This window comes from Rutilus rutilus, assembly GCF_951802725.1.
Source record: "Rutilus rutilus genome assembly, chromosome: 2".
NCBI lineage: Eukaryota > Metazoa > Chordata > Actinopteri > Cypriniformes > Leuciscidae > Rutilus > Rutilus rutilus.
In genome coordinates, this window is record NC_140210.1 from 44,724,338 (window position 1) to 44,740,502 (window position 16,165).

Consider the following 16,165-nt stretch of genomic DNA (forward strand, 5'->3'; position numbering starts at 1 on the left):
TGAAACCGTAGCAGAATCTCAATGCAACAAGACAGTGATGATTTTTTGAATGAAATCCGTGTTTTCAACTAATCATTTTAAGGATTCAATGAACAATCACTTGCTTTTCCTGAATGAATCAGCCGTTTGAACAGATCGGTTGAATGAATTACTCCCTAAACTCACTGAAGACAGTGACTTGCCGCCACCTACTGGCTGTTTTAGTTTCATATGTAAAGTAGCTTCCCTTAAATTACAACATTAAAATTAGAAATAATTTCATATTTAAATATTGAATAAAAAATAATCTCATAGCTTTATTTATGCAATTGTAAATGGAGTGTAAATATATTAATGCCGCTTCTGTGTCTCCTCTGCACTGCAAAGATGGATTTTGATTTAATGATTTGATTTGACTGTAACAGTGGCACTGTGTTATTATTCTAATAGAATTGAATTTGAATGTTAGAATTTGACATAAAAGGTGATGCATATCTCTAAATAAGTTTAGAAAACATGTCCATATATAAGTGAAAATGCCCCTGGAAATCAATTTAAGGTGGCAAATATTAACCCTTAATAAAAATGTTCATTTCTGTCACTGCTGTGAACTGACCACTGCATAGAATATGAATAATATGAATATCTTCGTGAATCTGCTGTCAACAACAGGCCTAAACCAGCCATGGTACCAGTACAAAAACACAATCAGTCAAATATCATATAATTATTATCAACAAAACTTTGAAAATATCAAGATATATTTTTGTCACACCCCTAATGTAAGGTATTAATTTTGATTTCTTGAGGTCTTAAAAAGCCTTAAATTTGACTTTAAAAAGTGCGCAGCAACCCTGTTTAGCCTAAATGAGTTTATCAGATGTAAAACAGTTTCAATCATTCTGTTCACTTCATGACTTCACTCACTCCAGTAAAAGAGTGTGTACGCACGGCCTAGAGTGTCCGTACGGTGCGCACATATTTACACTAGTTTATTTTTTATAAATCCCGATGTGTGCATGGGAAATTGCGTACACACATTTCAATGCTTTTTTGTGCGTATGCAGCGTTTCTGCATCAGGCCGCTGGTGTTTGAGCCATTATTTACCGCCCAAAAACAGCAGGTCTGAAACCAGACGCTAACTGGTAGATTGTGTTGGTCTTTATGGAAATGATCCGGCTGAGTCTCTGTTCTTTAACTTCCGCTTCGTCATTCGATCAAACTCAGAACTTTCCACTCCCATCAGCGCTTTTATGGGATTGCGCTCTCACGATAATTAAAGATTAAAGTGTGTGTCGTTTTTCTACAGGTTGATTGGGTGTAAGATCACAGATGAAGGTTGTGCTGCTCTGGCTTCAGCTCTGAGATCAAACTCACACCTCAGAGAACTGGATCTGTCTGAGAATATAATAGGAGATAAAGGTCTGACGCTGCTCTCTGATGGACTGAAGGATCCTCACTGTAAACTGGAGAAACTGTGGTAAGATCATACATTAATCTTAACTGAGACTAGAATAATGTTATTTTAACCCTTTAATTCCTACTGTATCATATTTGATCTAAATTATCAACATGATCAAAAACCTGTTGCATACAATCTACTACTTGCCTTCTGTTGTCTGGTTGATGGTTTATAGTTTATTTAGCAAGTAAAAGGCAAGTATAATTTTAAAACGTGTCCCTTCAGCTCGTGGGTCATGTGACTTTTTGCTGTGAAATCTTTATGGATTTTTTAAGTAAACATGAGAATAACCTTTATAATGTTATTAATATTTCAAGATGACCATTTTCTGCACTGAAGCAAGTTAGGTTTACTTGATTATCCATACATCTTTTGTGAAAAATCATGTTCAAATGTATCAAATATCAAGGTTTCCGCAGGGTCTTAAAAAGTCTTAAATCTAAAATTCTGAACTGTAAATTTAACCCTCTGAGGTCGGCAAACGCGCCGGCGCGTTTTGCTGGATTTTCTTCACATTGTAGCACTATAAACTTAAATTACTCTGTCATTTATGGTCATACAGAAAAAAGAAATATAAAAAAAGAATCTGTGATATTTCTACTTTTGTATGTGTCCACTTACAATAAAATCAAAACATTGTGCTTTTGTAAAATAAAGAAAATAAACAGGGTGTGCGTTCTGCCTCTCCGTCGCGGTGAACTTTTTTTTCTTGAGCACGTCTATAAACTGAAACAAAACTCAGCGAATACTTGTCACACATTTATGAGTCATATACCTTTATAAACATTTAAGTGTGTACTTTTAAATGATCGGATTCAAACTGAAAACAAATATTCTCTATTTAAGTAATTTGTATAAAACCAACAAGATGTCCAACTTCTCAAACGCTTCCTACTTATTTTTAATTTGACCACGCCCACTCGCGCAAAAGATATTCACATGCAAATCTCCACATGGAACGCGAACGCGCTCATTACCTCAAAAACAAAACACCAAAAACCTTCACAAGTCTCTGCTTTTCGTCGAGTTTGAAAGACGCGCCATGAGCTTACATTGGATTTAGGCTACCTCAGAAGAAGAAGAACGCGATTTGAAGACAAGAAAGATGTAAGGTAAGAAATTCTTACATATTAGTTTGTTATTGTTGCATAAATTTCACATTGCAGTTGAACTGTTGCTAGATATATGGTGAATATTATAATATTTAGACCCGTGTTTACTGTTACTGTGTTTGTGGATATCTGCTCAAATGTAGATATGTATATGGTAACCATAATGTTTTATATTTGAGCGTGATCGCGTCTGAATGTATCATATTTTGGATCGCGATCGCGTTTGAAAAGCACCAAACGGCTTCATGTTTTTACTATTATCTCATTTCATATCATCATAACGAATGGAAACATTTGAAGTAACATGATAATCAATATATTTTTCTCTAGTTAAGTTGTTACTGAAATATTTTGGAAGATTTATAGGCTGCTATAGGTTATTGTTATTATTATTTTATGCAGCACTGCGCATAGCCTATGCCTACAAGGCACAACAAACCTGGTGTTCATTATATTATATATTGTTGGAAACATTTATGTGTGTGTGTGTGTGTGTGTGTGTGTGTGTATTCTGTGAATTTTAAAAAGCAATTTTAACCAGAAAAATCTAAAATTTATTCCCAAAATCGTGCAGGCCTTTCTCTTGATATCAGTATGTTCACTTTTTTTTTCTTTCAGGGCCCAGATGCCACTGAGTCCTGCTGACTTCAACATTCACATGAGTCTCTGTACATGAACATGGTAAAGTGAAAATCAAACACCTTGGAAATGAAAGGTATGTACAATGTTTTTAGGAATGGCACAAAGGTCTCTGTCTTTGGATCATTGTTTTCAATGAGTGCTTTTTTGTCATTTGTTGTGTATCTTTGGATTATGTTGTGTTGTAAATAAATCCAAAAAATCTAAAAGCCATTCTTTTTTAAATCTCCTCATTCTTTGTGTAAGGTTGCTCAGAATGATAGGGCCTGATAGCTCCTAATAGGGCCATTAGGGAGTGTCTTTGTCTTTCTCAGGTGTGAAAAGCTTACATATTAATGAGCTCACGCATAAAGCTTTTTCACACAAAACACATCGTAAAAATTTTAAATCAATATATTGTCTTATCTGAATGAGCAGTCAGGGTGATTTTCACATAGTTTTAGAGCAAATATTCTAGGCTACGTCATACAATTTTCAAAAGTCTTGTGAAGAATCAATCAGTATGGGTTTCATGACCTTATTTCAGTGAGAATTTTTTTTTGTATTTTCACAAACCACGCATAAATGTCATTATCTCAAAACAACAAACTTTTACACACATGCTGCTGATATATTATTGTAGCAGAGTTTGTGCTGAATACAGTGTAATTAGACTTTAGCCATGAAAATGTCACAAGTAACAGAAATAAGCACAAATGTCAGAGCATGTCAGAACACCTCCAGGGCCCAGAAAACAGCTCAGACCCCAGAGGGTTAAGGCCTTAAAAAGTCTTAAAAACGGCCAGATTTTCATCCTAGGTCTTAAATTTAATTTACTCAGGTCTAAAAAAGTGTTTACCCTCGTTCATTTCCAGAAACGCTGGCCACAGAAAGTTATTACAAAGTAGCAAAAAAGTATGGAGTTGTAGCCTACAAAGCGGAGCCCCAGAGCAGGGGTCTCCAACACGTCGCTCGCGTGCTACCAGTAGCTCATGGCTTGATATGAGCTAGCTCGCCAGAGGCCGTTCACATATCACGTCTTTTGCGCGCTCAAGTTTGTTCAAATGTAGGCGCGCGGCAAGGGCGCTCATAATTGAAGCGACGCGCACATTTTTTTACCAGGCGCAACGAGATGAAAAAAATCTAAACTTTTCAGAATGCAGCAAACGCACTGCAGGTCATGTGACAGGAACCAACCAATCACCCCTTTCCATAACAACATTAAAAGCTCAGTCAACATGAAGGATGGGGGTGCACCCAAACACTACTAATAAATATAAGCTAATGTGTAAATGTCAGTAATTTATCTTTTTTGACTCATTCTTTTTATAGAAAATTATTTAAAGGCTGAAATATGAGGTTTATCTTTGTATAAAACCTTTTTTGTCAAAACTTTATTTGAACTTGTACGTGTTAGTAGATAACATGTTGCAAGACACTCTTTTAAAATCTGGCCATCATTTTTAATGGTATTTTAATGTTTACGTAAACAAAAAGTGCATATTGATGCTAATCAATTTGTTATTTGCTGTTTTTCGACATAAAACTTGTTGAATTGACTTCATTCTGTAGTATTAGTACTTTTTGAACAGGATTCTGTGATAACCTTGATAATTTTGGTCACTTTAATCATCTCATCATTTCCTCTCTAGTTATGATCAACTATGATCAACTAAAATCAACAATAATTGTGTTTTTACAGTATAATATGCAAAAGTACAATTTTCTATAAAAAAATCTACCTCTCTCTCTCACTCTCACACACACATCAGATAATCCTAGATAGATAGAAAGATAGATAGATAGATACTCTAATGATCCCGAGGTAACTATCTATCTAACGTGGATAATGCGTCATGTAGGTCTTAAATGTCAATCTTTATGGTCTTAAAATGTTTTAAAAAGGTCTTAAATTTTACTTACTGAAACCTGCAGAAACCCTGAAATATGATCATCAGGCTTTTGAGGAAGGTTAATATAATGTAATATAAAGTGACGACTGATATTTATATGCATTTTATGTCAGTGGTTCTCAACTGTGGTCCTGGGGATTATATATATTTTTGCAGTGTAAATACCCTTACAGAACAAAAATAAATGGGAAAATACTGCAAAATATAATGCAATATATTACATAATACATTTCCATATATGGCAAACTAGTGCTTATATTTTCAATAAACTGCAATATATGCATTGACCATGTATGGCTATATATTAATACATATAAAATATTTATAAATGAAGACAAAAATAGCATTACATGTAATATTCACAATGTTTAATCCACCCAAAAACAGCCGGTCTGAAACCAGACGCTAACTGGTAGATTGTGTTGGTCTTTATGGAAATGATCCGGCTGAGTCTCTGTTCTTTAACTTCCGCTTCGTCAGTCGATCAAACTCAGAACTTTCCACTCCCATCGGCGCTTTTATGGGATTGCGCTCTCATGATAATTTGCCCTGTTTAGTAAATCTGGCCCTTAGTATTTAATATCTCAGTCTCTCTGTGGTTGTGTAGTTCCTGCTGAACTGAGAGATTAAAGTGTGTGTCGTTGTTCTACAGGTTGTATCAGTGTAAGATCACAGCTGAAGGTTGTGCTGCTCTGGCTTCAGCTCTGAGATCAAACTCACACCTCAGAGAACTGGATCTGCATGTGAATATAATAGGAGATAAAGGTCTGACGCTGCTCTCTGATGGACTGAAGGATCCTCACTGTAAACTGGAGAAACTGAGGTAAGATCATACATTAATCTTAACTGAGACTAGAATAATGTTATTTTAACCCTTTAATTCCTACTGTATTATATTTGATCTAAATTATCAACATGATCAAAAACCTGTTGCACACAATCTACTACTTGCCTTCTGTTGTCTGGTTGATGGTTTATAGTTTTTTAGCAAGTAAAAGGCAAGTATAATTTTAAAACGTGTCCATTCAGCTCGTGGATCATGTGACTTTTTGCTGTGAAATCTTTACGGATTTTTAAGTGAACATAAGAAAACCTTTATAATGTTAGTAATATTTCAAGATGATCATTTTCTGCACTGAAGCAACTTAGGTGTACTAGATCATCAGCGCCGCCGCTCCCACCACGCGCATCACGCGCTGTGCGTAGGGCACCAAGTGCTGAGGGGGCACCAAAAATAGCCTAATGAAAAAAAAAAATTATAATTCCGATATTATTTCATTAGCCTATAGAAATATTATTAGGAACATTTTAGCCATGTATATGTAACAAAAAAGGGGAAAAGGGGTAATTTAATTGTTCTAGTATAGAAAGTACCACCTCCCCGCGTTGGATGGTCCGTGCCGGTTGTGTCGCGCGGGCGCCTTTGCGAAGGACGCATTCGCGCGGACGAAGTTTGACTGACAGACAGACAGTAGGCAACTTTTTTGGAAATGGCCCCTAAAAGACAGCAGGAGTTAGGATCTGAGAAAAGAAATAACAAGAAACTGCGAGATGATGCCAGTGCATCACTTGCAGGTAAGTCCATGTTTAATCATTCTTAAATTGTGCTGCTGCTAATCGTAATGCGCCTCGAACTTGCTGACGTTAATGTTAGCAAACTATGTTATTATAACTTATAACTTCGGTGCAAGCTAAATTGAGATTTTACTGTTAAACATTACCTATTTTACAAATAACTGACGCCAGCTAGCTGTTACTTTCTTTACTATCTTTCTTTAGATATTGAGCAGTAGTTTATGGTTTATTTTGACGTGACAGTGGTTAATACTTTCTCAGTAACAGTTAACGTTAGCAGTCAGTGCAGTGCACATGGTAGGCTAACAATTCCTGTTAAATGTATAAAAAATATAAAATGTCATTATGAATGATATAAAGCAAACAATACTGTTTAATTGTGTGCATTATTGCACCTCATTTTATTATGCTTTTATATTATATTATATTTATCAAATAGTTGATAAATAAGGAATAAAGAGGGGGAACTCCTTGGCTGCCATGCTTTCAGTTTTAAATGTTTATAATTTTTTCCGGTATGAGATTCTTTGTTTGAATATTTTGTCTAATAAATGTAATTTATTCAAAGTGACATTGAATTTGGGAAAAACATGTCTGGATTATTTTGATAATTTTTTTATTTTGCTATTCTGTTTACTGAAGAAAAGTTTGCACTTTCAAATATGTAGTGTGTGTTGGCTATTCTACATATGTTTACAAAGTCAGCAAAGCTGTGAAGATTTTACTTTCTCTTTTTAGTGTTCTTAAGTTTTATACTGTGATGCTGCTATTGTGTTATTGGTATTGAGTTATATGTTTGGTAATACAAAGTTAAACTGGCAAAAACAAAGTTTTTTTTCTCGGGGTCGGGGTGGGGGGCATCATAAAGGAATTATGCTTAGGGCACCAAAATGGCTAGCAGCGGCACTGTAGATCATTCATACATCTTTTGTGAAAAATCATGTTCAAATGTATCAAATATGATCATCAGGCTTTTGAAGAAGGTTTAGTAGTTTATCTCTCAATCATCATTGTATTGCATTACATTAAATGTTTTAAAATTACTGAGCTTTGATAATAAAACTAAGCATTTAAATATCATCTTACTAAGACATGTTATTGGCAGATATAGAGTGACGACTGATATTTATATGCATTTTATGTCAGTGGTTCTCAATTCTGGTCCTGGGGATTATATATATTTTTTGCAGTGTAAATAATTGTCTGACTCAGCGTCACTGACAAAACATTTTAAATGTAAAACGTGCATATCTTACCATTTTCTTTCATTTCTGTCCTTCAAACACAATAGTATTTTCATAATAGTGTGAAGAGCATGACAGTGGTGATGATTGGGCTCCTCTCTGTCTGTGCTCGACACCAACAGCTCCTGCGTGCAGCAGATCGTACAGCACTGAGTCAGCGCACTTATTCAACCCGGCCAATGGACCGTTCAATCACAGAGCGGGTCCTTCATTGCCTGTCATTATCAGGGTTCCCGCGGGGTCTTAAAAAGCCTTAAAAGCATTGAATTTATTAATGTGGAAATAATACCTTAAAAAGTCTTTAAAAAGTCTTGAATTTTGATGTCTGGGTCTTAAAAATTGTGCTGTATGTAACTTCTCCGTATTGTATTTTTCCTCAAAAGTTTCATTTGTCAACCACGATTATTTTGATTAAATAACGTAGTATATATAAAGAGTGGCGGAACCAATAATTGAGAATGCAACGCAGCACACGTGATGCCTTCAACACAACACAAGTTAGCCTACAAAGCGGAGCTCGCTCGCGTGCTACCAGCCCGGGGCTTGATATGAGGTCGCTCGCCAACAGGCAGTTCACATACCGCGTCTTTTTGCGTGCTCAAGTTTATTAAAATGTGGGCACGCGGCAAGCGCTATTGAGAATGAGGACATACTCATAGGTAGCTTGCTGTCACGTGACGAATTGAGCCCGTCCACCATTTTGGGAGGATACGCTATCGGTTGCCAGGGGCAACAGTGCAAGAGCAATACAGAGACGGAGCAGGAAAGACGGCTCGAGGAATTATAATAGAAATTACGAGAAAATTAAGAAGAAATGGAGAAGAATGCGGCAAAAGAGAAGGGTCCTTACAGGGAGAAACTAACTACCAATGCCAAACAAAATTTTTTTTTTTTTTTTTACTTTTAAATTTTAAAATATGAAAAAACTGTAACACATGGTTCCTACGTTTTCCATGACGATCGTGTGAGACACTGGAGCAGTTTTTTACACAGCAGTGTTTTCCAGGCATTCTAAAATAGTGCGACAACCTCCTCTACTACCAATACAAACAATGAACGGTGCTGGCGGGTATCCTCCCAAAATGGCGGAAAGGGGAGGATGACGCGGTCTCTGAGGGCGGGGGCGCTGTGGCGTGACGACATCTCCTCATTCTCAATTGAAGCAGCGCGCAATTTTTTTCCACCCGCAGCCAGATGGACAACATCTTCCTTGTTGCTGTGGAGAGTGCGTTGTATGGTTGCTTAGCAACGACAGACGCCACAGGAAAATCAGACCAAATGTTATTAATAATATTAGATAAGCGGATGTGCATTGTAAATGTCAGTAATTCATCTTTTTTGACTCATTCTTTTTATAAAAAAATATTTAAAGGCTGAAATATGTGAGGTTTATCTTTTTATAAAACCATTTTTGTAAAAACCTTATTTGAACTTGTACATATTAGTAGATAACATGTTGCAAGACACTCCTTTAAAATCTGGCCATCATTTTTAATAGTATTTTGATGTTTATGTAAACAAAACTTGCATATTGATAATTTTATTTGTTATTTGCGGGGTTTCGACAAACTCGGTAAATTGATTTCATAATAATCGTGAAAATAAATGTTCATGCCATTTCATCTCTAGTTATGATCAACTAAAATCAGCTATAATTATGTGTTTTTAGAGTATATTATGCAAACTACAATTTTTGAATTTGAATTGTGTCACTATTATTGCGTGAGCATTAATAAAGAGCTTTGTAAAAACTGTATTTGTAGTTTCTTTTTCACGTTTGGCTTTTCATTTTAATATTGGCAGTCTTGCCTCGAGACTGCAGTGAAAATGAAATGTGAAATCACCAATTGCATTTTAGTTTTCAGGGATGATGCACTGTGACCGTGAAAATGAAATCATTTAATTTCATTTTCAATTTTGTCACATATTTTGCGTACAGTTTTCTGTAATGAAATCGTTAATCTGGTTTTAATTTTCATTTTAATCATTTAATTAATTTATTTAAATTTGGCAGAAAATGCCTTCCATAACCTGCAGGAACCCTGTATAAAGCAGAATTATCATGTGCCAAGCAATCCTCGCTGGCTAAAACATTAAAACACAGCATGCCACAGGAAAAGTGTTCAAAAGCAGCGCATTCACTACAAATATTTCTATTTAAATTAATAAAAGATGTTGTAACTTCTGGACAATGGTTTCATTAAATTTCAGTGCTTAACTCCATTAATGAGAGTGGCATATTTAACAGGTTTCCCGCGGATCCTTAAAGTCTTAAATTAGATTTTTAAAATTTAAGGCCATAAAAAATCTTAAAAAGTCTTATTTTTACTTATGACACTTAGACGTATCTAATTAGCGCACAAATTATTTTTTATTCTATCTTTGTGGATGTGCTTGTTCACGTGAGAGGAGAGGAGAAGAAAGTTAGTAAATGTCAGTCCAATTGTAAGTTCATTCTTTATGTGCTTAGGAGTGTGTGATATGTATCGTCTATGATGATATTGTAATCGTTGTTTTAACTATGTATGAGGCACTGCGAGCTGACATCACATTTATCTCTCATGCTTTGCTTTCACTGCGTGATGTGTCAGTGCGGTTATAGTAGCGTATGTCCACAAATGAGTTTTTGTCTTATATTTATATCATATTATGTCATATATTAGAATATCACATGAGCAAGGGTGGTGTGGCGCAATGGACACATGCCTTTGGTGTGAGAGACCCGGGTTCGAATCCACTGTGAGATACCAATGTGTCCCTGAGCAAGACACTTAACCCCTAGTTGCTCCAGAGGCGTGCGACCTCTGACATATATAGCAATTGTAAGTCGCTTTGGATAAAAGCGTCAGCTAAATGAATAAATGTAAGCAAGAGTGCTGTTTTCCTGTGCACAATTGCAAATGTGATATTTATTTTATACAACAGTTGAATTAAGTTAACATTTTTAGAAACAATATTGTCAATATTGTTTGTTTTCCCTTTATTTCGCCGACGAGAATTTCAAAATGAAACCGTAGCAGAGTCTCAATGCAACAAGACAGTGATGATTTTTTTGAACGAAATCCGTGTTTTCAACTAATCATTTTAAGGATTCAATGAACAATCACTTGCTTTTCCTGAATGAATCAGCCGTTTGAACAAATCGGTTGAATGAATTACTCCCTAAACTCACTGAAGACAGTGACTTGCCGCCACCTACTGGCTGTTTTAGTTTCATGTTTAAAGTAGCTTCCCTTAAATTACAACATTAAAATTAGAAATAATTTCATATTTAAATATTGAATAAAAAATGATCTCATAGCTTTATTTATGCAATTGTAAATGGAGTGTAAATATATTAATGCCGCTTCTGTGTCTCCTCTGCACTGCAAAGATGGATTTTGATTTAATGATTTGATTTGACTGGTAACAGTGGCACTGAGTTATTATTCTAATAGAATTGAATTTGAATGTTAGAATTTGACATAAAAGGTGATGCATATCTCTAAATAAGTTTAGAAAACATGTCCATATATAAGTGAAAATACCCCTGGAAATCAATTTAAGGTGGCAAATATTAACCCTTAATAAAAATGTTCATTTCTGTCACTGCTGTGAACTGACCACTGCATAGAATATGAATAATATGAATATCTTCGTGAGTCTGCTGTCAACAACAGGCCTAAACCAGCCATGGTACCAGTACAAAAACACAATCAGTCAAATATCATATAATTATTATCAACAAAACTTTGAAAATATCAAGATATATTTTTGTCACACCCCTAATGTAAGGTATTAATTTTGATTTCTTGAGGTCTTAAAAAGCCTTAAATTTGACTTTAAAAAGTGTGCAGCAACCCTGTTTAGCCTAAATGAGTTTATCAGATGTAAAACAGTTTCAATCATTCTGTTCACTTCATGACTTCACTCACTCCAGTAAAAGAGTGTGTACGCACGGCCTAGAGTGTCCGTACGGTGCGCACATATTTACACTAGTTTATTTTTTATAAATCCCGATGTGTGCATGGGAAATTGCGTACACACATTTCAATGCTTTTTTGTGCGTGTGCAGCGTTTCTGCATCAGGCCGCTGGTGTTTGAGCCATTATTTACCGCCCAAAAACAGCAGGTCTGAAACCAGACGCTAACTGGTAGATTGTGTTGGTCTTTATGGAAATGATCCGGCTGAGTCTCTGTTCTTTAACTTCCGCTTCGTCAGTCGATCAAACTCAGAACTTTCCACTCCCATCTGCGCTTTTATGGGATTGCGCTCTCACGATAATTTGCCCTGTTTAGTAAATCTGGCCCTTAGTATTTAATATCTCAGTCTCTCTGTGGTTGTGTAGTTCCTGCTGAACTGAGAGATTAAAGTGTGTGTCGTTGTTCTACAGGTTGAGTTGGTGTAAGATCACAGATGAAGGTTGTGCTGCTCTGACTTCAGCTCTGAGATCAAACACACACCTCAGAGAACTGGATCTGACTGGGAATATAATAGGAGATAAAGGTCTGACGCTGCTCTCTGATGGACTGAAGGATCCTCACTGTAAACTGGAGAAACTGTGGTAAGATCATACATTAATCTTAAAGGTGCTCTAAGTGATGTCACGCGTTTTTTAGGCCAAAACATTTTTTGTCACATACAGCAAACATCTCCTCACTATCCGCTAGCTGCCTGTCCCCTGAACACACTGTAAAAAAAACGCGGTCTCTGTAGACAGCCCAGGCTCCACAAACGGCAACAAAAACAAACTGGGCTCACCCGCACCACGAAACACAACAAACTGTTCCAGCCAATAACTGACAAGAATGATTTGAGGGTGGGGTTAGTGCGCGTGCACATGAAGGGGGTGTGGAGCGTGTGGAGGCGAGAGAATCATGAAGAGGGAAGTTTGAATTATGGCCGACACACGACCAAAGAGACGACGTTCCGATGAACAAATTGCAAAGAAGGGGGACAAGGATAAGGAACGCGCAAAATACCGAATTTACATCGAAAAAACCTTCGAGAACTCCGCCAGCAGAAGGGCTTCCAATCCGACATTCAGTTGCTCTGTTTTTGCTGGACAGGTAAATCCATTTTTCTTTCTAAATTGACGTTCATGTTCGCCAAACCAACACAAGGATGTAATTAGCTAGAACTATGCAGTCAGCGTTAACTTTGGTGAATACAACATGTATGTTTCTAGCAGCTAGCGATCAATCTCTATTATAAATGATCAAGCAAATTCACAGTAGGGCGACAATTTGTGTGAATGATTGTTTTCACCCACGGTTTGTTATGAATTTGAATGTTCATTTATAGGCTATTGACAACTTTGACAAAATTTGTTTATGACGCTGCCGTTGTTTATGCTCACTGGGAAACACGAAGCTAACGTTTTGCTATTATTGCGTCCTTGTATGGGAGCTATAGTTATAACCTCAGGTGTCGAAACGATTTTAAGATAATGTTTCTCTTTTTCTGCATTCTGTTCTGCAATATATAAACGCATTTATCTAATTTGGCGACATTACACATTGAATGAAGTATCAGTAAAACTTAACTTTGTTAGTAGTGACTACTTTGACTTTCCTTTATGCCGGAAGGGAGGGGAGGAGGGAGGAGACGGGATGAGGAGGAGGGAGGGTCGAGCTAGCCTCCGTTTTGTTTGACAACAATTCGAACGTCAACAAGAAGTTACATCTCCCGGCATCGCTTATAGCACCTTTAACTGAGACTAGAATAATGTTATTTTAACCCTTTAATTCCTACTGTATCATATTTGATCTAAATTGTCAACATGATCAAAAACCTGTTGCACACAATCTACTACTTGCCTTCTGTTGTCTGGTTGATGGCTTATAGTTTTTTTAGCAAGTAAAAGGCAAGTATCATTTTAAAACGTGTCCCTTCAGCTCGTGGGTCATGTGACTTTTACTGTGAAATCTTTATGGATTTTTAAGTAAACATAAGAATAACCTTTATAATGTTAGTAATATTTCAAGATGACCATTTTCTGCACTGAAGCAACTTAGGTTTACTTGATTATCCATACATCTTTTGTGAAAAATCATGTTCAAATGTATCAAATATCAGGGTTTCCACAGGGTCTTAAAAAGTCTTAAATCTAAAATTCTGAACTGTAAATTTAAGGCCTTAAAAAGTCTTAAAAACTGCCAGATTTTCATCCTAGGTCTTAAATTTAATTTAGTCAGGTCTAAAAAAGTGTTTACCCTCGTTCATTTCCAGAAACGCTGGCCACAGAAAGTTATTACAAAGTAGCAAAAAAGTATGGAGTTGTAGCCTACAAAGCGGAGCCCCAGAGCAGGGGTCTCCAACACGTCGCTCGCGTGCTACCAGTAGCTCATGGCTTGATATGAGCTAGCTCGCCAGAGGCCGTTCACATATCGCGTTTTTTGCGCGCTCAAGTTTGTTCAAATGTAGGCGCGCGGCAAGGGCGCTCATAATTGAAGCGACACGCACATTTTTTTACCAGGCGCAACGAGATGAAAAAAATCTAAACTTTTCAGAATGCAGCAAACGCACTGCAGGTCATGTGACAGGAACCAACCAATCACCCCTTTCCATAACAACATTAAAAGCTCAGTCAACATGAAGGATGGGGGTGCACCCAAACACTACTAATAAATATAAGCTAATGTGTAAATGTCAGTAATTTATCTTTTTTGACTCATTCTTTTTATAGAAAATTATTTAAAGGCTGAAATAGGAGGTTTATCTTTGTATAAAACCTTTTTTGTCAAAACTTTATTTGAACTTGTACGTGTTAGTAGATAACATGTTGCAAGACACTCTTTTAAAATCTGGCCATCATTTTTAATGGTATTTTAATGTTTACGTAAACAAAAAGTGCATATTGATGCTAATCAATTTGTTATTTGCTGTTTTTCGACATAAAACTTGTTGAATTGACTTCATTCTGTAGTATTAGTACTTTTTGAACAGGATTCTGTGATAACCTTGATAATTTTGGTCACTTTAATCATCTCATCATTTCCTCTCTAGTTATGATCAACTATGATCAACTAAAATCAACAATAATTGTGTTTTTACAGTATAATATGCAAAAGTACAATTTTCTATAAAAAAATCTACCTCTCTCTCTCACTCTCACACACACATCAGATAATCCTAGATAGATAGAAAGATAGATAGATAGATAGATAGATACTCTAATGATCCCGAGGTAACTATCTATCTAACGTGGATAATGCGTCATGTAGGTCTTAAATGTCAATCTTTATGGTCTTAAAATGTTTTAAAAAGGTCTTAAATTTTACTTACTGAAACCTGCAGAAACCCTGAAATATGATCATCAGGCTTTTGAGGAAGGTTAATATAATATAATATAAAGTGACGACTGATATTTATATGCATTTTATGTCAGTGGTTCTCAACTCTGGTCCTGGGGATTATATATATTTTTGCAGTGTAAATACCCTTACAGAACAAAAATAAATGGGAAAATACTGCAAAATATAATGCAATATATTACATAATACATTTCCATATATGGCAAACTAGTGCTTATATTTTAATAAACTGCAATATATGCACTGACCATGTATGGCTATATATTAATACATATAAAATATTTATAAATGAAGACAAAAATAGCATTACATGTAATATTCACAATGTTTAATCCACCCAAAAACAGCAGGTCTGAAACCATATCCTAACTTGTACATTGTGTTGGTCTTTATGGAAATGATCCGGCTGAGTCTCTGTTCTTTAACTTCCGCTTCGTCAGTCGATCAAACTCAGAACTTTCCACTCCCATCTGCGCTTTTATGGGATTGCGCTCTCAGGATAATTTGCCCTGTTTAGTAAATCTGGCCCTTAGTATTTAATATCTCAGTCTCTCTGTGGTTGTGTAGTTCCTGCTGTCTGCTGAACTGAGAGATTAAAGTGTGTGTCGTTGTTCTACAGGTTGATTGGGTGTAAGATCACAGATGAAGGTTGTGCTGCTCTGGCTTCAGCTCTGAGATCAAACTCACACCTCAGAGAACTGGATCTGAATGGGAATGAAATAGGAGATAAAGGTCTGACGCTGCTCTCTGATGGACTGAAGGATCCTCACTGTAAACTGGAGAAACTGAAGTAAGATCATACATTAATCTTAACTGAGACTAGAATAATGTTATTTTAACCCTTTAATTCCTACTGTATCATATTTGATCTAAATTATCAACATGATCAAAAACCTGTTGCACACAATCTACTACTTGCCTTCTGTTGTCTGGTTGATGGTTTATAGTTTTTTTAGCAAGTAAAA

At 36.1% G+C, this 16,165-nt stretch overlaps 1 protein-coding gene across 10 annotated transcripts in view; it reads left to right on the plus strand.

Moving 5' to 3' along the window:
* The window catches only part of LOC311286572 (NACHT, LRR and PYD domains-containing protein 12-like), a 53,552-nt gene that overhangs the window by 36,635 nt on the left and 752 nt on the right, over positions 1-16,165 (plus strand). For 9 of the 10 annotated variants that reach the window (XM_084402778.1, XM_084402781.1, XM_084402785.1 and 6 more), the window contains 4 exons: positions 1,290-1,460; positions 5,738-5,908; positions 12,278-12,448; positions 15,820-15,990. In XM_084402778.1, the coding sequence (XP_084258904.1) occupies positions 1,290-1,460; positions 5,738-5,908; positions 12,278-12,448; positions 15,820-15,990 (684 nt within the window). The remainder of the gene's footprint in view (positions 1-1,289; positions 1,461-5,737; positions 5,909-12,277; positions 12,449-15,819; positions 15,991-16,165) is intronic. The other variant, XM_084402782.1, reaches the window with a different exon arrangement.